Source organism: Hippocampus zosterae, chromosome 10, assembly GCF_025434085.1.
Source record: "Hippocampus zosterae strain Florida chromosome 10, ASM2543408v3, whole genome shotgun sequence".
NCBI lineage: Eukaryota > Metazoa > Chordata > Actinopteri > Syngnathiformes > Syngnathidae > Hippocampus > Hippocampus zosterae.
In genome coordinates this window covers 18,521,841-18,542,460 of record NC_067460.1, presented here as the reverse complement: position 1 = coordinate 18,542,460, position 20,620 = coordinate 18,521,841, and the positions used below count along the sequence as shown (strand labels likewise).

The window sequence follows — 20,620 nt, the reverse complement described above, 5'->3', positions numbered from 1 at the left end:
AGAATAAAACTAATTAAAAACCACGAGACAGTAAATTTAATTAAAGAGAAGGCTACTTTTGGAAAGTTATTTTTAACAATGTGTAAATCAGATATTTTGAAATTGGAAAATACAGTGTTTTTGTGGAAAACAGGTTTGTACGTCAGCTCATTTCTCCATTCATTTTCAAAGTGGATATGCAGAATTTTTATAGAGGGTTACTTTTTGCAGGCCGTTTGGTGAGCCAGTGTTTAGCGCGTCGACCTCACAGTGCAGATGTCATGGGTTCGATCCGGCTAAGGCCTCCCGTGTGGATTTTGCATGTTCTCGCCAGGTCCGTTTGGGTTTTCTCCGGGTACTCCGGTTTCCTCCCACATTCCAAAATCATGCATGGCAGGCTGACTGAACGCTTCAAATTGTCCCTCGTGCAATTGTGAGCGTGGATGTTTGTTCGTCTATGTGTACCCTGTGATTGGCTGGCAACCGGTTTAGGGTGTCGCCCGCCTACTGTCCCGAAGATGGCCGAGATAGGCTCCAGCATCCCCCGCGAACCTTGTGAGGATAAAAGCGGATCGGAAAATGGATGGATGGACGGTTACTATTGGAGTCTACTACTGATTTACCATTGTCAAGACAAGACAAGACAAGACAAGACAAGACAAGATAAGATAAGATATCCGTTATTTGTCCCACACTGGGGAAATATACAAATTTAATTAAAAAAACAACTAACAAAAAAATAACAAGAGCGGGGGTTTTAAAACGTTTTCCATCCCACCCGCTGCAGCACACCCCAATTCAAATGATCGAGATCGTTTTTGAATCTGCTGTGTTGCAACAGGGAGAGATGGAAAATACGTATGTCGGAAAGCGGCCCTCGAAATCCGGAGTTTGAGACCACTGATCATAGGACGGGGATCGGGACATTTTACCATTACAATTGTAAATTGTATTACTGTATTCCTTCATGAATTTTGGTTTTGACATCTGCGAATGTGTCATTTCCAATATTGAATTCCCGAATCGTTTTTGGCATTCGAGAAAGTGCTTTGGCACGGCATTTTGTTTATACTACTCAGCCACTGTGCTTTATTGTTTGAAAAGACAATGAGTAAGACATCAATCTGAAATTGTCAAATCAATTAGTCATATTTGAGCAAAACTTGGACGAACGGGGGGGGGACTGAATAGCAAAATAGAAACCAGCTGGGAGCAGTCGATAATAAATAAAGCACACTTTCACAAAGTCGCCATCAAGATGTTGAAGTTCTTTCTGCTGGTATTCACACAGTAAAAAATAACCCCATGGCTGTTATTGGAGAAAAGTGTGAGATGTATCATTTGAAAATACACCCTCTTTTCATTTGTCCCTAAGCAGTGGAAAGTACAGTAGCTTTCCAGATCCACAAAATAAATAAACGGCACAAATCTTTAAAGTGCGTGATGTCCGTAGTGCTGCTATCTGGTCCACTCTGGTGGCTTGAAATGTTTACCCATTGCCTTCATTAATAACAGGACCAGATGTTATAACAGATGATTAGTTTCGAATGACATGCCATTCATGTGAACCTACCATCATCGCTTCCATCAACGGTCCCAAGTGCCCGACGGAAAAATCCAAAACGCGCCTTCTTCCCACATGAAGCGCTTGACACATTTTCACGCGATATGCCATACGTTGCCCGCTGCATGCAGTCACAATCCATTACCAAGTCGACGTGATCACGATATTTAAGATGCGTTGCGACTAGCCGCGTGTCATCAAACTGATACGATGCGCTCCATCATCCGTTTGCTCGTTTGCTTTGTTCATGCTCACAAGTAACACGGTCAGAAAACGTTGTTGTCACGCCATTGTCGCACAGCTCACAAACGCCATAAATTCACAAAGCTCATTCTTAGTGCGTATGGCTGAAAGGTGGAGCCATTATATCTCAAACTGCTTCAAACAAAAAAAAGCGTGTGATGGAAAAGTGGTTAGGATTGCGTGACTGTCCGTGTTTTATGTTATGTGTTGTGTTTATTATTTGACTTTAACCCTCGTAGTCCACCGCTTGAGATAAATGTAAAATTATGTCTTTGAATCAAAGGCAAAGGCATTCGGAAAAACACGAGAGAGCTAAAACGTATGGGGGTTCTACTAAAATGGCCTTGTCACCGGCTGATAATTCTCAGGCATTGCAGCAATAATAAAAAAGGTTTTGATTCAGTAATCTTCACAATTTACATATTTTGCACCATAGAGACCCATTATAATTCATATTTTTGAATGCATCGTGAACCTAATGTGTAAACATGCATTTCATGCGATTTTTACGTCAATCGCTGTTTTCGCTTGGACAGACGTATGCATGCCACATTGTTGGGTTGAGGTCATTCCAATTGTGCAACTTTTAGGTGGCGCCAGAGGATCGCAAATGAGTTTGCCTTTTTGCATTTGGCTTCAAACCAATGCATTTTACATGAACACGTCCGGTCGGGATTGTTAGTAGGGCTTGGTTGGGACCTCCAGACACATTTTTTTTTTCATTTTGCAAAAAATAAATAAAAAATCCCAAAGAACTAATAAAAACTATATATGTATGGATAACACAGATGCCTCTGAACATTTTGAGTGTTTGAAAAAAAAATGAATGTTTGTGTAACACAAAATACATTCATTCATTCATTCATCTTCCTAACTGCTTGATCCTCACGAGGGTCGCGGGGGGTGCTGGAGCCTATCCCAGCTGTCTCCGGGCAGTAGGCGGGGGACACCCTGAATCGGTTGCCAGCCAATCGCAGGGCACACAGACGACAACCATTCGCACTCACACTCATTACAAAAATTGTAAAATGCGTAACTTAGGGTTTTTTTTTCATTTGAAGGACCCAAGGGTTGTTAGCTGTTTCGTTAAGCGCTTTGTTACAGCTGCCGCTGTTGTGAAAGCGCTATATAAATATAAATCAGCATGTATTGTATTGTATTATATGTGCACAGTCCAAAACCGTTGTTTTTTTTTTTTTTTACTTTAGACACTATACTATTTGCCGCCTCCTAAGATTTCAACCGAGTAAATGCATTTACAGGTGGAATATGTCTGAAGTGTGCAAATCAGGCCGAACCATAATCGAATGAACAGTTTTTTGCAGTTGCTCCCCAAAGTCCCATCACTCTTCACTGCTTGTTTCATGCTCGAACGGTGTAACCTTCTCCCTGGGTGCCACAACCACACAATACCTGTCCCGTATGTGCCTTCATTGCAATGCAAAACGGATTTGTAGCGCCCCGGCATGAGTGAAGTGCCTACTTTCAGTAACAATGTCAGGGCCATTTGGAAGTGGTGGGCCTGAAGAATGGGACTCAATCTAAGATGACGTTTGAAATTTAAAATACTAATTGAAATATGAAAACAACCTCTGACTCTTGAATGCTTAGCCACTGAAATTCAGTTTGTGGGCTCGTTATGTCCAAATCAGGAAGGCTTCATCACAGGTTAGAATTTCAGAGGGAAACTCGAGCAAAGGAAACGAGGAGGCGAGGGAGTGAGAAAAGGAGTGTCCGATTTTTTTTTGTTTTTTTTCTAATGGGCCCCGCCCGCTTTCTGAGGGTTGGTCAGAGAAAGCCAAATAGGGCGCAAGGATTGGTTGGCTGTGTAGTAGACGGACTGTATCGTCTCTCCACAAACAGACACAATAAAGTTCGAAGCCGGTCTACTGGAGCTTGGAGGCGCAAGAGCTGGTCGCCGGATCTGCGCCTTTTTTTCACGGAATCTCCAAGGAAGAGATGATTTGTTTTTGGCCTGCAGGAGCATGTGCAGTTTTTAGGTGAACGAGCTTTTATATTCGTTTCGGCGTTCTCTCTGGACGTATCCAGCATCTATTAAACGCTCCGGATAGGATAAGGTGACCGACCACCAGGGACGCGGAGCCCCGGCGCGTTGGACTGTTTCCAAGGCGAGGTTTTTAAAAGGAATAAATAAGATTGCAAAAGACGGCGACTCCGTTTTTGGAGTGAGCATGCAGGGGGTTATGGTGTCGCTCACTCGGGCAGTCGTGCTCCTCCTGTTCGGACTGCTCGCTCCGCCGTGCGTGGTGCGCGGCTTCGGCGACGATGTGGAGGAGATGACCTGCGACCCCATCCGGATCAGCATGTGCCAGGGTTTGGGATACAACGTCACCAAAATGCCCAATCTGGTCGGCAACGTGCTCCAGTCTGACGCCGAACTGCAGCTGACCACGTTTACGCCGCTCATCCAGTACGGCTGCTCCAGCCAGCTCAAGGTACGGCACGCATGCGGGACCCTCGTCCAGTGTGTATTTATAAACAGACCGCAACGCGCACACAATTTGGGATGGAGATTCAAATAACCAATGCTGGGTGCAGACTGTCTGCAAACCTGTGCTGTGCGTGCATGTGTTGATGGATGGAGGAAAGGGAGCGCATGACAGCGTAGAGCTGCCACCAGTCAAAGTATTCACATACTGCACGAGGAACTGGAAAGTTCATGTCGGTCTAATGTGCAATGTAATGCCAATTTAGCTTCACCTGCCTTGCAATGATTTGCAATCAAGTCAGGAAACATTTTACTTAATTAACCCCCGAAACAAATCAAATTTATTGTGTACATGTCATGTATCTTTGTTTATCTATTTCTGTGACTGACACATAATGACAAGCAGGACAATTCACGTTGTTCCACCAATTGTCATTCATGCTACCGAATTTTAACATTTGTGTTCGGCGAATCCGGCACCGATTTCCGTGTAATATGCAGTATACGGTTGTATGTGTGCCGTGTACATCAAACTGCATTAGTGAGGTGTATCTTTTATTCCATTTCCATATTAGAGAAATGCAATCCTCGAACACTACTATGACATTGGTGATGGCAACGTTTGTAGTTTTGGGCATGTTGTCAATTTTATTTCATCTTTGGTCAGGAATTGTTGCAGGCATGTTATTATTATTTATTTTATTTTTTTTAATGGACAGGTGCTTGGATGGAGGGCTTTGAATGTGCCGCAGTAAGCAAAGTGCTTCAAAAGATATTTGTGCTCAGTGTGTGAGGCGGACAGACAGGAACAAGAACTGCAGACTCCACAGTCCTGCCCTGCTCCTGCACCCAAAATTGCCCTGTAAGATTAGCCGACAACCCCTCCTACACGCAGAGGAGGGAGGAAAGGCGAAAGGGAAACCATATCCCCGAACATTTGATCTAATGGGAGGCTTCCTGGCAAATAACCAGGGGCAGCTTCAGGCACTCACTTTACTAACAGTCAGGGAAAAAAACACCCTTGACATTTCTCTGTCATCACTGCATTCAAACGACGTCAAACGTCATCAATTGTTGAAGAGCAAACGACTGTAAACAACAAATGTCTTCAAATGCGGTACTTACTATAATACGGTATCGTTCGGTTACTCGGTGTATTTAAGTTTGGCAGTCAAAGTCATCGCTTTCAAACCTTCGAGCATGTATAAATGCAGACTTCATTAAAATGACATTTTTACCCCCTAACAAGAAGATAAAAGGCCTTGAGAAATACTAAAAACTCAAAAGCTCTTGGATCCCTCAAGGAGTCATCACATCATGACCATGTGAAATGGTAAAATGCAACTCCATTCTTGAAAATGTTTTTGAAAACTAGATTTATAGCTCTATTTCAAAACAGTTGCCATGGCACGGGGAAATTGAGCCTTGGATTAAGGAGGATTATGGAGCATGATGAGGCTCATGGCCCTTGTGTTTACTCCTCTGGGTTGTTGTTTTGTTTTGTTTTTTTGAAGACGCAGAGTTGTGTGTCTAACCTTGAAGTAGGTTGCGTTTGGCTCTGGTTTCTTGACTCACTTTGTGCTATTATAAGTGGAAATGTTGACCTGCCATGAGTAGACGTGTCGCAATGGTTTCGGATGATGCAATGGGGGTACGGAGTGAATATCAAAACAAGGCCATAGGAGTGTGCATAGCGCCATTTATGGTAATAGCAGATTTACTTTCTTTGTCAAACTTGGAATTTATTTTATTGGAGGAAAATTTCACAATATCACAAGATTTACTTCGTGTGTGCGATTTGGAAATTCTTTGCTGCATTCCTTGGATTAGTTGTAGGATGATCCTTGATACCCAATCTCAAACTGTAACTAGCAATTTGTCTTTTTCTCTAGTTCTTCCTGTGCTCCGTCTATGTGCCGATGTGCACGGACAAAGTGCCAATTCCTATTGGACCTTGTGGCAGCATGTGTTTGTCTGTCAAGAGAAAATGCCTGCCAGTGCTTCATGAGTTTGGTTTCATTTGGCCAGAGGTGAGTCAACAACCTTCACATATACTGCAGATACTTAAATCGGAGTGCCTGTGCTCCTGGAGAAAGTGGAATTCGGAGTCTCTCTTTACCGGATTCCATATTTTTTTCCATTTTGTTCCCGATACAGGTTCTCAACTGCAGCCTTTTCCCGCCTCAGAATGACCACAACCACATGTGCATGGAGGGTCCGGGGGATGAGGATCCGCCGTATTACCGCCATCCTCCGCACCAGGAGGAGTGTCAGGCCTCGGGATCTGCCCCCGACCAGTACACATGGCTGAAGCAGACCGATAGCTGTGCACTCCAGTGCGGCTATGACAGCGGGCTGTACAGGCGCGGGGCCAAAGTGTTCACGGATGCCTGGATGGCGGTATGGGCTGTGCTCTGCTTCCTTTCCACCACTTTAACGGTCCTGACCTTCCTGTTGGATTCCCAACGATTCTCCTACCCTGAGAGGCCCATCATCTTCCTGTCCATGTGCTGCAATTTGTACAGTGTTGCTTACTTGGTGAGTCATTTTTGCGTGTATAGGTTTGACTTCATTGTAGAAGCAATGCAGTGCTATGGCAATTCTAAGAATATTGTCCAATTCAATGACCTCTCCTGAAACACCTCAGCCGAGCACAAAGCATTCGCCCATATGTTATTACACAACCATTTAGCTTAATTACATGTCTTCCTCACTTTTTGGTTGTGCTTATACTTGCACAATTCTGATTCTGACCGTTCCAGTTTTGACCTACATTAGTACCTCGACTTACGAACGCCTCTTCAAATGAAATTTTCAAGTTACGAAACACCCAACAGGAAAATATTGCCGCTTGTTACGAAATAAATGTCAAGATTCGAAAGGTAAAAATACAGTATGGGCTGCTACTCGCAGCTCCGAGTTTCCTGAACGCAACATACATTGGCTACTACCGAGCATTATCCTGGCATCCCATTGGCTGAGAAGGACCTCTACCGCACGTGTCTTTGTAGATAGATAGATATGTGTCGATGCAGCATCTTCGTCATTTTGTCTCTCGGGCCACGAGGTCTTCCGATAGTTTTACGTAACTGAATTACCCAGAAAAAGTGTTCACCAGTTGGGGGATCGCTCATTATGCTGATGTTTGCCTTGGCAATTTCTGAAGAATTATTAAAAGCCGACAAAAGCAAACATCCTTGGATCAGTTCTTTCCAAAACGCCAGGCAAAAACCACTTCGAAGAGAGAACATGAACTAAAGAGGGCAAAAAAAACGATGAGGGTGCAGTTAAATGTTAAATGACCATCATTTTGATTCTTTATTCTTTTATATTATACGCAATTCTCATTTATTGTGAAATAATCTAATTGTAACATGTATTTGTTACATATTTGGAAGCCTTTTTATGCTTTATAAAACATTTATGTCTGAATTTGGGGGGACTTGGAACGGATTAGGGCATTTTCATGGAAAAGGCGTCTCTACTTACAAATTTTGATCCACTGTGATGTGTTTGGTAATTTCATTGGTCAGATGTGAAAAGACTATGGATAAATCTGCTGGCATCTTGAAGATCGTCAGTAAAATTTCATAGTCACATTCAAAGCCGCAGGGTTCATAGAGCGCGGGGAAAAAAGTCGCGGCTTGTCGTCCAGAAAGTACACAAATTTAGTTGTGTGTTCTTCCCATTAACTTAAGGAAGTTTACATGATCCTAAGAGAATTTAATTTGGCCATAATTGTAGAAACGTTTAGAACGAAATTAATTTCCTATTCAATAATGTACTCCTCTCTCCCTTTCAGGTCCGATTGACTCTGGGTCGGGAACGAGTGTCATGTGACCTGGATGCCAGCGAAGTTCCTATTCTAGTGCAGGAAGGACTGAAGAGCACCGGCTGTGCCATCGTTTTTCTCCTGCTCTACTTCTTTGGCATGGCCTCCTCTCTCTGGTTAGTGGACACGTGCATAGCACCTCTTGTTGAACAAGAATTGGAACATAAGACGAGCATCCTGTTTGGTTTAATATCTTGCACATTTATCCGAGTTTCATGGATAAATTCACTCGTATCAAAATCTACCACTGGACTGAAGCCACTTTTCACAATCTTGTTGCGCGGCTCTTGAAAAACACAGCTCAAGGTCTTTCTCTTAGATTTTGCCCTTGATTTCCCCTTTCCGGGAAAAGCAAACCCAAAGGATTTATTCTGGCCTTAAATATGACACCACCATCTGTTGTGTAACCCTTTACTATCTGCCGCCACGACGAGCAACACAGAATGGGCCGTAGCTGTATTTACACTGTAAGAAGATTGAATGGTGCGTTGTTTCGTTTTTCTCATCTTGTCAATCCAGGTGGGTGATCCTGACGCTGACATGGTTCTTGGCTGCAGGATTAAAGTGGGGCCACGAGGCCATTGAAATGCACAGCTCCTACTTCCACATAGCGGCTTGGGCCATCCCAGCTGTTAAAACCATCGTCATTCTTATAATGAGATTGGTGGATGCTGACGATCTGACCGGCCTGTGCTATGTTGGCAACCTGCAGCAGGAGGCGCTCACGGGCTTTGTCGTGGCGCCGCTAGCGACCTACCTTCTTATAGGTAATTCAAACCTTGCCTACAATAAAGAATTTCATGCGTTAGCTTGCGTTAGTGGGTGTCTCATTGTAACAGTCTCTTCCCTTTCCCCATTCGTAAAACACATGCTGCTACTGCTGTCATTGACACAGAAGGGGGGGTGAGCGGCCGAGTCCGTCGGTTGCTACATGGTTGCTAACCAAAACAAGTACCTACTGAAGCATATCACTCGGATGAAATCAAGCGCGGGGACTCTCCGCATCTTGAAAAAAACAAGTTCCATCTTCACGATGAGCTTACCGACATTCCAGTATTGAATGTCAATACTCAATACAACAATCAAAAGAGAATTTGTAGAAATCCAGGGTATCCAAAGTTATTGACACAAAACGATGAATTAAAGGTCTTCTGCGTTGATCTGCAGGTACGCTATTCATCTGCGCTGGTCTCGTAGCGCTTTTCAAGATCCGCTCCAATTTGCAGAAGGATGGCGCCAAGACGGACAAGCTCGAGCGTTTAATGGTGAAGATCGGAGTGTTTTCTGTTCTCTACACGGTTCCGGCTTCCACCGTGATTGGCTGTTACCTCTACCAACTTTCCCGCTGGGAGGACTTCAAAGCCACCACGCAAGACTCGTACGTTGCATCGGAGATGCTTCGAATCTTCATGTCGCTGCTCGTTGGCATCACCTCGGGCATGTGGATCTGGTCAGCCAAGACCCTGCACACGTGGCAACGCTGCTCCGCCCGCTTACTCAAGGACAGTAGGGTGGGGCGAGGAGGCAAGCGAGGACCGGCCAAGGGTTGGATTAAACCAGGGACGGGCAACGAGACGGTGGTGTGAGGAGAAAGAACGCGCAGGACTGGACTTGCTTCTTGAGCTCACTGACGCTCGCCCTGACAAAAGGAGGATGTCGTACAAACCACTTGATGTGAACGACGCTGGAAAATATGTCAGAGTCCACACACACGCGTGTCTATCTCTGTGTCTCCCACAGTGGTTGATATTTCCTCTAAGTGCTGGAGTTCGGCGAGAAGGGTGGACGGGTTCAAAAACGAGCAGCAACAGTAGCGCCCCCGTGAACTCTCTTAAGACATTTTCCAGCTAAGAGAGAGCTGGAAAATGGAGCAGGAATAAAGACATAGCAGGCAGCATTGAGACATTAACGTGAAAATTGGACACAAAATAAGCTGTGTGGTGCCACGTCTACCTCTGCCTCAATTTTCTGCTCAGCGCCAGAGACTGAACTGCCGGGTAGGATAACCCCTCTAACTTAAAGGCCTGTTGATGAGTCTTCCGTGTACAGATGGTATTCCGATACCGGCGGAGGTTTCCCCAAAGAGCCTGGTGTCTTTCTTGATAAAACGCAATGGGAAATGGAAAAGACTTACCAGACCTAAAGTGAGTCAAATCAAATGGCCTTACATTTCTAAAATGTTTACATTTCCGCAAGGGTTAGTGAGTTCTATTCTTGACACCAGCTTCAAGCTGTATTAATGCAGTCGAATTAAAAACATGAAGTGTCCGTCCGTGCCTGCCACAAGTGCATTAATTTAAACAGCAGACTGATTCATGACAACTCACCAGCGCAGATATCCTTTTTGTTCCGAAAATGCTGCAATAAGAACACCATCTAGCATCAATTACATGAGATGACTCCAATGAATCAGACGTAACCACAATATGTAAACATGACAATGGGTTGAGTTTGTATTGAAATTCTGAGTGTGACGTTTGTGACAAAAGGCGGGGGGGGGGGGGGGGGAATACATTTGCAGAGTAATTATGTTATGACATTTTCCCCGGAGAGATTTGGTTAGAAACCTGTTGTCTGAGAATTGTCATGGAGGCGAACGACATCAAATTACATTTCACTAAGTGGCCAATGCGAAGCCAATCGCTTGCGTACAAAAACACAAAAGTCAAGTTGTTTATGGGGCAATTCATTTGTGGGAAGCTCGGCGTGATCGGTTAGAAAGCTCTCATGTTTTCGGAGGCACCTTTTTTTTTTTTTCAATGGGTTCAATCTCCTGGGAGCTGCATGTGCTCACAGATTAATGAGCAGTCCAGGAAATTAAAGCTGTGCCTTTTCCAAACATTAGCCAGGATTCACTCTTATTAGAAAATAACTTGCCAAAAGACACAAAGTTCAATACTATATCGCTGTTGCAAACACATGCCCTCATGCAGCTATGCATTGAAACACTTGGAAGAAGAACCAAATCCAAATGTCATAGTGATCTCATTTGGGCTAAAATACAGTATCATCAAATATCTGTTCCAGTTGAACATTTCGGGGTCAACTGAATCATGCATGAAGTTCCATAAAGACACGAGAGAAACAACGTGTTCCAGTGACATGTGTCAGGACTGCACTCCTCGAAAAAAAAAATGGTCAATGCATTTGAGAATTGAAAAGTCATTCGTTCACAAGTATCACAATCACCACGCGTTAATGCAGCATTCATCAATGTACACACGCTTAGTGTGTTTGCACGACAATCTAACAAAGCACTTGCGTTTCAGTGAGTCTCGGAATGTATATTTGTAATGTGTGTCAGTCACATTTAGTGCTCGTACAAGCGCAGATTTAAACGCGGGGAATTTCAAGTGAAAAAAAGGCCCACGATACAAGCATTCAGCGCATCATGCGAAACCAGATCGCCCCTCACATTGCTGTTTTGAGGTAAAGCTGCAGAAGTAAGTGAAGATATCGGTTGACAGACTTATGTTGTGTCTCGGCCTACCGAGGGAAATGAGACCTTGTAGATATTTCTAAATATTATGGTGGACCTGAGAAGGCTGGAGCAGCCACCAGTGGTCCTCCAACGCGGCATACCTTGGCACCCTGATTAGATTTCCAAAGTCAAACAAACATTGCGTTGAGCTAAAGTGAATTAAGCAAAGCTCTGACCACCATCCGCCTGAGCTAATGCAGTTTCCCTTTTCTCATAACGTTTGGCGGCCACCTCCCTTATGACCGCACTGTGCCTCCCATGATGTTTCAAAGAATAACAAAGTAGTTAAGTTACTCTGACACGGGCCACGTTAAAAAATAAAAAAAAAACACACTGGCAATAAGACGTGTAAATGTTGAGATGCCCAGATATGAGTCAATGTTGGCTTGAGTTGAACATTGTTGGTCTTAGCCTATAAGATCTAAGAAGTCTGGAGAGATGATCAGTGTATTATAGGAAAAATGTTAATTTATCTTTGTAAAAAGAGATAGAATTTTAAAAACCCGTTTGTTATTTAAATGACACTTTTGTATCAGAAGACGAATAAAAAAAAGCTTTGTTTAACAAAAGGGTGTGTTTTCAGTGTGTGTACGTCCCTTCATGTGCGTGTATCACAGCAAATTGACAGCATTGCAACATTATTGGGTCCATGATACCATTTGATGATGTCATCGTGTAAATTACTGGAGTGCATTAATTCAGAGTCAATGTTTCACACGCACTCACACTTACACGAGTACACGTCACCGGAGTTTCACAATGCTGCCACCTCCTGTCCGATGAGAAACCAAGAAAATCCATCCATCCATTTTTTTTAATACGCTTTATCCTCACAAAGGGTTGCGGGCGTGCTGGAGCCTATCCCAGCTGTCTTCGGGCAGTAAGCGGGGGACACCCTGAACGGGTTGCCAGCCAATCGCAGGGCACACACAGACGTACAACCATCCGCGCTCACACCTAGGGACAATTTGGAGTGTTCAGTCAGCCTGTCATGCATGTTTTTGGAATGTGGGAGGAAACCGGAGTACCCGGAGAAAACCCACGCGGGCCCGGGTAGAACATGCAAACTCCACACAGGGAGGAATCGAACACTGCACCTCTGCACTGTGAGACGTGTGTGTTAACCAGTGGCCCACCGGACCGCCCCCAACAAAATCTGAAACTTGAAATGAAATTGAAATAAATACTTTTAACTACGGTGGTGTAAATGGATGTATGATGTAAATATAAAATGTAAATATTTATTTGATCCCCAGGTGTGTTTGGAACTTTGCTCACATAGAAAGAAATCAACAGTCTCCAATTTTTAAGGCTGTTTATTGATGCCGGGGCAACCAAACAGTGGTTATAGAAGAATCAGTGAGTGTGGTCTTGAGACCTCAAGCAAATAGAAAACCTGTAAAGGGAGCCGAACACGCAAGTTTTTAAGCAGCAGCTGAGAAACTTGAAAGAAAGATTCTTCAGGTGGAGTCAGCTAAAATCCCTCCGGAGCTGTGAGAAAACTATGGTGACCACCTCCAACACTTGTTTTTGTCATCAAGGGTTTCTAGTCTTAACGGATATTTGACTTGGGAATCAAATACTTATTTCGATCTGTAGAATGTGTGACATTTGATAACCTTTATATTGAGTGTTTTGTATGCATTTTGACATATATTCTGTCTATTGTTTGTGTGTGTGTGTGTGTCTGTGTGTGTGTGTGAAAATAACTGGATGTTTAAAATTGCTGGCCTATCATTCAAATCGCACGAGTTCAGAAGGTTTTGTTTGGCATGTAATTTAGCTGCAACAACTCAGCTATACACTAGATTATCTCCTTAGGTGTGTGTTGCTGGGAGTGCCGGCGAGGGTTTTCCAGAAATCTGGGTTTGTAGCTTGGATTACCTTCCTGTAATTTACTATGGCTGAATGAGTGTTTGTTTAAGGGCTCCCTCAAAAGCCTGAGGTAAGTGACAAGCATCTACTGCTCTATTGTTTCCAGATGCGGCTCCGCTCTTACACACCACCACAAGAAAGTAAAAGTATGTTCAAACAAACACGATATGTACAGGATTTTTTCTTGTTCCCTAACAAAATGTTAAATACTCTCTCATTCACACATTCAAACAAGGCCGGTTTATAGAGAATAGGCCTGCTCACAGTAAGCCACAAGAGCTCAATGCTAAATTTCTAACACATTTTCATATCTGACTCTAGTTGGTCACTTTTGCAGGGACGCTTGGACAACCGAAGGGGACAACCACCAAAGACCCAAATGAAGAGAGAAGCATTACATTTTAATCGTTAAAATTATCATAAATTAATCAATTTGGTTGATGGGTTTTGTTTATTTTATTTTATTTTTTTGTAATGAGACATAGACAGGCTGAGATGGAAAAAATGTCAGGCTCCAATAGTGGGTGGTGCAATCTATGGCCAAAATCATGTCCTACAGTCCTACAGATCACTACAGATTCTTCAAAGGGGGTGATTTTTTTTACACATAGACATAGACTATTATATAAGGGCCAATTTTTTTTTTGTTTAAAGGCCCATCCAACTGTGCCTTTAAACAACTACAAAATACACTTGTACTCGATGATAACTAAGAGAAAACTGAAAGAACGCTTGAATTAATGGAAGGGAATAAAACGATTAATTGACAGACGCTCAGTGGTGATTTTCAAAGTAAAAGTAATGTTCAAAATAAAAGAGAAACAGATGGAGTAAGAGCAACATCCGCAAGGATACGCACACACTCACGCACACACATAGCGATATACTAGTAGAGCAATATACTGTGATCGGTATAAAAGGCACAGTTAAATCTCCAGACGTGCCACTAGATGACAGTCTTCACCCATCATAAACGGCTGTGTAATGTGGCTCGCCAGTTCTTTCAGATGTACATGTTACTTTTGCACTGTAATATTCATAGACTGGTGCATTTTCTGCCGCCATTATTTAGGTATTGGATTTGACCTTTCTTTCCAATTGGGTCACCATCACCCTGCCCCCTCTCCACATCAGGGAGGAGGGGGAAGGGCAAACAGAGGAAGCGGCAGTCAAACAGGCCAATATGCAGTTCAACTAAATCAAAGAGTACTGTAGACAATGAGTCTCTAGTTGGGTTTCAAACATTTCAACTGAGGTAGCGGTTTTTATTTCCATGGGTAGGGCATTCTAGAGTATTGGAGCCCGAATTGAAAATGCTCTCGATTAGGATCTGCGGACTTCTTTATAAGGTATATTTATATGTAATTGTGTAGCTAAAGCATTCAAACGTCCTTAAAGCTTCTTTATATGTCTTAATATCTCAAGTTAACAACAGGAGTGCAAGGAAAGAAGAAGTTATCGAGGCAGCAAACTAGATGTGACAAAAAGTGGTGCCTTCGTCTGGGGCCTGTTCAGATGATTTATCAGAAGATAAAGTACAGTGTATTCAATTCTGCTCCAATTAGTTTCTCTTGAATATGAATTTGAAAGTGCTCCTGACTCTGTCCAATTGCCAACACTGAATCCTCCTGGAACGTGCATGTATGTGTTTTTCATTAAGGTCATGCGTAAATGTTATAGCCAGTCTCGGCATTGGAGTAAATATGTACCAAATACAAACTATTTAAGAAAAATAATCCTTTATATATTTATTTGTTTGAATTCTTTTTGGTCTTTGGCTTTGCGATGTCAACCTATTTTCACCTGTGTCTTTGAACGAGTGGTGTTTTTGTTCCTTCACGTTTCAGTTATGGTATACAGTTATAAGCTTGATTGGTTCCTGGAATACAGATGAGACACTTACGTAAAGCCTGTGATGCAGGCCAATTTGCATTGTTCTTGTGAGCACTGCCGCATCGGCCAGGAGGCGACTGTCACACATCATACACTGGGAATCCGGCCAAAAACAGGTCGCGCAAAAATGACGAAGAGCGTGGTACTCCATTTGAAAAAAAATTGATTTAATTTTAACGAGACATTTTGGAAGACCTTTTTTTGTTCTTGCATGACTAAGCCCAACTGCACAAGACAATATCTGAAAAGGTATACTTTGATGAGTTTTGTTTGGAAAATTTTACTCCAATATGACCCGGACCCCATCTAACATGATTAGGATTGACAACAACAGAGAATATGCTTATCATTTACAGACGTAGTTCAGAAAAAAAAGCATTGTGGGTTTCTAAACAGCACTGGCATCTTGCAATCAGACAAATTAGCAGCATCCATCCATATATGTTTTTGTGGAGGGATTTTTGGAGCATTGTAGTGATCACAGCAGAGAATTTAGCTTTTCTGATGATGCTATGCTATTGTTGCTGTGTCATTGATTTGCAGTCTATGATGCCACCTTCAAAGGCGGTTGCAATCAAAGTGCAATATGTTGGAACCAATAAGGGTTTGGGCAAAGAAATAAACTACACATTTCATACTTTTATTGAGTTTGAATCCTCTGAGTGAAAAGCCCTGGCAGAGAATGCAATAAAGCAAAACAAAAAATGAACAGAACAATATTGGGTCGACATCAGGGTCCTTTTTCTTTTTTCAGATGGAAAAATACTCGTTTTTGAATGATGAAAATAAAATATTGCTTTTGAAGTCCAAAATCTAGAAGGCAGAGTGACAGTGACAGCCACTTATAAAATCAGGACCGATCTAGCAGAGGAAAACCAATCAGGCCTTCTGCTGTGTCTGCTTTGATATCTCTTGCCTTTTGGAACAATGGCATTGTTGTGTAATGAAAAGCTACCAGGGCCAGTTCTGAGCATTAGCATACAATTATTATGTAATAGGGCATTCATATATAATGGATGAACATGTCCTTGCTTTTAATCACATGCCATAGAGTGATGGCTATGCAACCATTTTTGGCACTTCAAGGCCACTGTGAGCTTTGATATCTCATGACCATAAATGTGTGTCTATGTGTGTGTGCGTGTGTGTGTGTGTGTGTGTGCTATTTGTAAAGGGAAGTTGCAGAAGCAGGTGGTGTGCACATGAGCATCTGCCAGCCTCTGGCACTCTATAAAAGGCAACGTGATGAGGACAGTCCAGAGAAAGACATGAAAGTGAGACGAGAGGGGGTTCATGTTACAAAGCGTATGATTAGCATGGGGGGGCACATGTTCTCTGAGGACAGGGGAGGGGGGGGGGGGGGGTGAATGAAAAAAAAACTGATGTGTTGTGAGGGTGCAAAGGCACGCGGGTATTTTGAGGGACCCTCATTTCCAGTAATGATATTGTCCTTGCTCCTTCAGCAGCAGCACTTCCAAATAGAAATGGATGCTGCGACTATGGCATCCTCAAGATTTTCCACAGTCCACCATCCGACTACCGACATGGCCTTTTACGGAAATGAAGAATTATTTTGAGCCCATGAAAATTTTCAACGTGAGTGCCCAGTAGGCCACACACTTGGGGACCGCACCTTTGACCATATTTGTGTACTCAATGTCATGGTTCTGTTTGCGGCCAACAGGTGGCACTGTAGGGCTCCGCCTGTAGCTGCACACCTGTTGGTCATTGTGTCATTAGCTTGTTTGTTTAAAAGGAGTCCCTGCACGACCACTCGGTGTCGGGTCATTGTTGCTGTTTGATTGTTGCTTTGTGCATGTGTCATGTTTTGTTTTCGGTTTTAGGTACTTTGATTTTTTTGTTCTTTTACTGGATTTTTTGAGTTAGTTTTGGAGTTAGTTTCTCCAGTGTATTCCCTGCATTTTTGTTAAGTACATTTTGCTCAGCCACCCTGCTCTTCTCTGCCTTCCTGCTTTTTGGGGTCCTCCAACTACCACCATGCAAAACATGACACCCAGACAACATTGGTCTCTATGATGTTTTTTTTTCTATAACAGGTGTCCTTATAAGTTTGATGGAGGTTGTAATCGGGTAGCATTTGGTAGTTTCCATTTTGCAGCGCGTTCCTGACAGCATTCATAAATGACAATGTATTTTGTCTACAGTCTAGTAAATGTGGATGGATGAGTCGAGTGTTCGGGCTCAGGTGCGGTTATACTTTCCTCCGGCATTCTCTCTCTCTCTCTCAGACATGCAGTTCATTGCTACCAAACCTATAAATCATGTCTGTGGGTGTTTGTGTGCGCACGCTGGTGTTTGTTTGAGAGTGAAAAAGACGTTTTGAAGGTGAGGAGTAAAGCAAAGGTGGAGGAACAGAGGGTAGAGGTGAGACAAGCAAAGCTTTAATTTCTGGCGCTGTGGGTTACTGGAATATTGACACAATCCCATTTTAATGCTCTTTCTTCGGGGAAAATGAGCAAATTACATTACACAACCGATGTAATTTTATTGTTGCAAATGAAAAGCTGCCAATTAAAAAAAAAGAATAGTCTTAATTCAATTCATAATCTTAAGTCAACTAATAATCTTTATTTAGGCATGTGAATAAGAGGATTTTGTTTGGATTCTTACTCTGCCCACGTGAGCCGGTTTCCTTCTCCGAGCACATATTTCTTAACACACAGTGTACAGCATGGTTGGAATGTCATCATTTGGTCATTTTTACAATATCATCAGGAAAAAATCATGCTATGATCATTGAGATACGTGTCATATGCCTTACTTGTGCAAAATACAATCTCCTTTTTTTTTTTTTAGGCATGTTCTTGAACGTACACGTCAGCTGACTGGTTGGGAATGTAAACCTGGTGCCAGACTGTTACACAATGGACCTTGGAAAGAGATTTAAGATGTTTACAATGATGTGGGTCACATTTCTTGAACTTGCATGTGATGCATTGATTATAGCGGCATAATGTACTCCCTGTGCTTCTGATGTTTGATCTTAGCTGTCATGAGCAGTAGATGTTGGCTTTGGAATTAAACTGGTGCTTTCAAACTAGATGAGCTTTTGGGGATTTAATTTGGTGTTTTGTGGCTTTTTAAGCCATGTCAGTGGGTTTGTTTTTTGTTTGTTTCTGGGAATTAGTCTTGAATGAAAACAAAAGCCTCCATGAGGAATATTGCAAATGCCTGATTAGGTTAAGAAGCCTCAGTTTTGATTCTTAAAATGGTCAAATGAGAGTAATGGTCTGTGTGTGTGCATGTGTTGTCGATGTCGAAGAAAACTGTGGTGGGTTAGAGATGTCAATGTTCCAATATTGGCACGCACACGCAAAGTAATAGACTATAATTGTAATGTCATCGATAATAAAATGGATCTTGAATTGTGTTAATTAACAAGACATATTAGATTTTTATTTTTAAAATATTTCAGTTTTAAAAACATTGATTTTCAACCAAGCACTTTATGTGTTTTAAAGATTTTTTTAAAAGGGATAGGCTTTAGTAGGTGAGTTGCTCGGTTTGTTTGTTTTGGTCTTAGTAACCCAACCGAAATAGAAACGGTATTCAAACCATTGATACAGACTCACAAGGACACAAGCACCAACAGTTGAGCGAGAGAGAGAGATGTAGGATTCTGGGACAGCCGAAAGAGCTCTTGCAGGAAAGACGACTTCCTCTGTTGCCATGACAACTGCCTCCATGCAAGGGCTCGCTGGGTCTCATTCTCTCATCACTACTTGCACCCACGCATGCACACACACACACAAAATTGAGAGACATGCTGAAACTCCCACACTGCCTGGCAACTTACCTCTCGTCCACCCAACCACCTTCTCTCGCTCTTTCCACAGTCCCCCATTTTTCGATACATGTTTGTTTGGCACAGTTGTGTGACATGTTAAACATAAGGCAACATTTACACATATACAGTATGCTACTTGCGTTTTAAAAAGGAATCTATTTCTCTTTTGTGAATTTCTGATGTCTAGATTTAGCCTTGCATGCACATTTTGTTTGTGTGTGTGACAAAAGCGAAATCGCAGATGCGCCGTGGGAATGATTTGACTTTAAGAATATGACAAACGCCACAAGGTCACATGGCGATGCACATTGCATTCACACATTGTTGTGTTCACATCCACAGTTTGCACATGAGGTAATTATGGCATGTAGCCTTTTTCCCGGGAAGCCAGGGAGTTAGCAAACTTTATGTCAACACAGTACCCACCAAAACAAACACACACAGCCATGACCCAAAAGAACCACAGCTCGGGGATGAAGCAAGCCACTCAGCCAAACAGTGACAGGCTATCTGGAACAAGACGAAAATCTTGAACAGGTTTGCAGTGACGTAATCGCAAAAGGCGGACTCCGTGACACTGCGACTGGCTCAATAAGGTGAATGTCAAAGGCTGCTGATGCTGTAAAGCCAAACAAAACACAATTTGGAGACACGAAAGAGGAACGGCTTGACACAAGAAAACACATTGTTGTTTGGATGAAAATAAGAATTGGATATATGTTACTTGTACAGCGGAACCAGGCATATTCATAAAGTCTGTCTGATAGTTACTTTTTTTTTTGTTGTTGATGATCTCACATTCTAACTAACCTGCCTTTCACCCAAAGTCAGCCGGGATAGAATCGGCTCACCCACAGCCGCAGTGAGTTCAAGTGCTGTAGAAAATGGATGAATGGATGGCTGGGGGACAGATAAAGTTGGTTAAGCCGTTTCACACAAATCTGTTTTGGAATTTATCTTATACTTCTCGGCCACCACGTCCCAGAGTATTAAAACAAAAGAGACACGCAAATATTATAGAGACAAAACCCACACAGTGTCATGATTCTGTTTGTGACCAACAGGTGGCACTGTAGGTCTTCTCCTGCAGCTGCACACCTGTTGGTTGTTTGGTAATTAGGAATATAAAAGGACTCCCGCCCGACCACTCATTGTCAGATCATTGTGTTGTTTGTTTGCTGCTGTCAGGTTTGCTTCAGTCATGTTTTGGTCACTGTTATGCTTTAGCTTAAGTCATGTTTTTTGTTTGATCCTTTAGACCATAAGTGTCAAACTCAAGTGCCACTGTCCTGCACGTTTTCCAAGTCTCCCTGTTGCAACACACCTGATTCAAATGAACAGGTTCAGTGTCAGGCTTCCACAGAGCTTGCTGATGAGTTGATCATTTGAATCAGGTGTGTTGCAACAGGGAGACTTTGAAAACATGCAGGACAGCGGCCCTCCAGGATCTGAGTTTGACACCCCTGATGTATAATAAGGCATTTTTAACCGTAAAA

At 42.7% G+C, this 20,620-nt stretch overlaps 1 protein-coding gene across 1 annotated transcript; it reads left to right on the top strand.

The window, feature by feature from the left end:
* Positions 1-3,509: 3,509 nt before the first annotated feature.
* fzd4 (frizzled class receptor 4) lies at positions 3,510-12,180 on the top strand. The gene is made up of 6 exons (XM_052077784.1): positions 3,510-4,242; positions 6,128-6,265; positions 6,393-6,773; positions 8,038-8,183; positions 8,587-8,834; positions 9,235-12,180. Exons 1-6 carry the CDS (start codon positions 3,979-3,981, stop codon positions 9,651-9,653), a joined length of 1,596 nt encoding a protein of 531 aa, XP_051933744.1. The 5' UTR covers positions 3,510-3,978; the 3' UTR covers positions 9,654-12,180.
* Positions 12,181-20,620: the final 8,440 nt, after the last annotated feature.

What these genes read in the sequence shown, in the direction of transcription:
- fzd4 (XM_052077784.1), top strand. Translation starts at nt 3,979, where the DNA reads ATGCAGGGGGTTATGGTGTCGCTCACTCGGGCAGTCGTGCTCCTCCTG. An exon ending in TGTACAGTGTTGCTTACTTG is followed by an intron (nt 6,774 to 8,037) that starts GTGAGTCATTTT and finishes TCTCCCTTTCAG; the next exon opens with GTCCGATTGACTCTGGGTCG. An exon ending in AGCGACCTACCTTCTTATAG is followed by an intron (nt 8,835 to 9,234) that starts GTAATTCAAACC and finishes GTTGATCTGCAG; the next exon opens with GTACGCTATTCATCTGCGCT.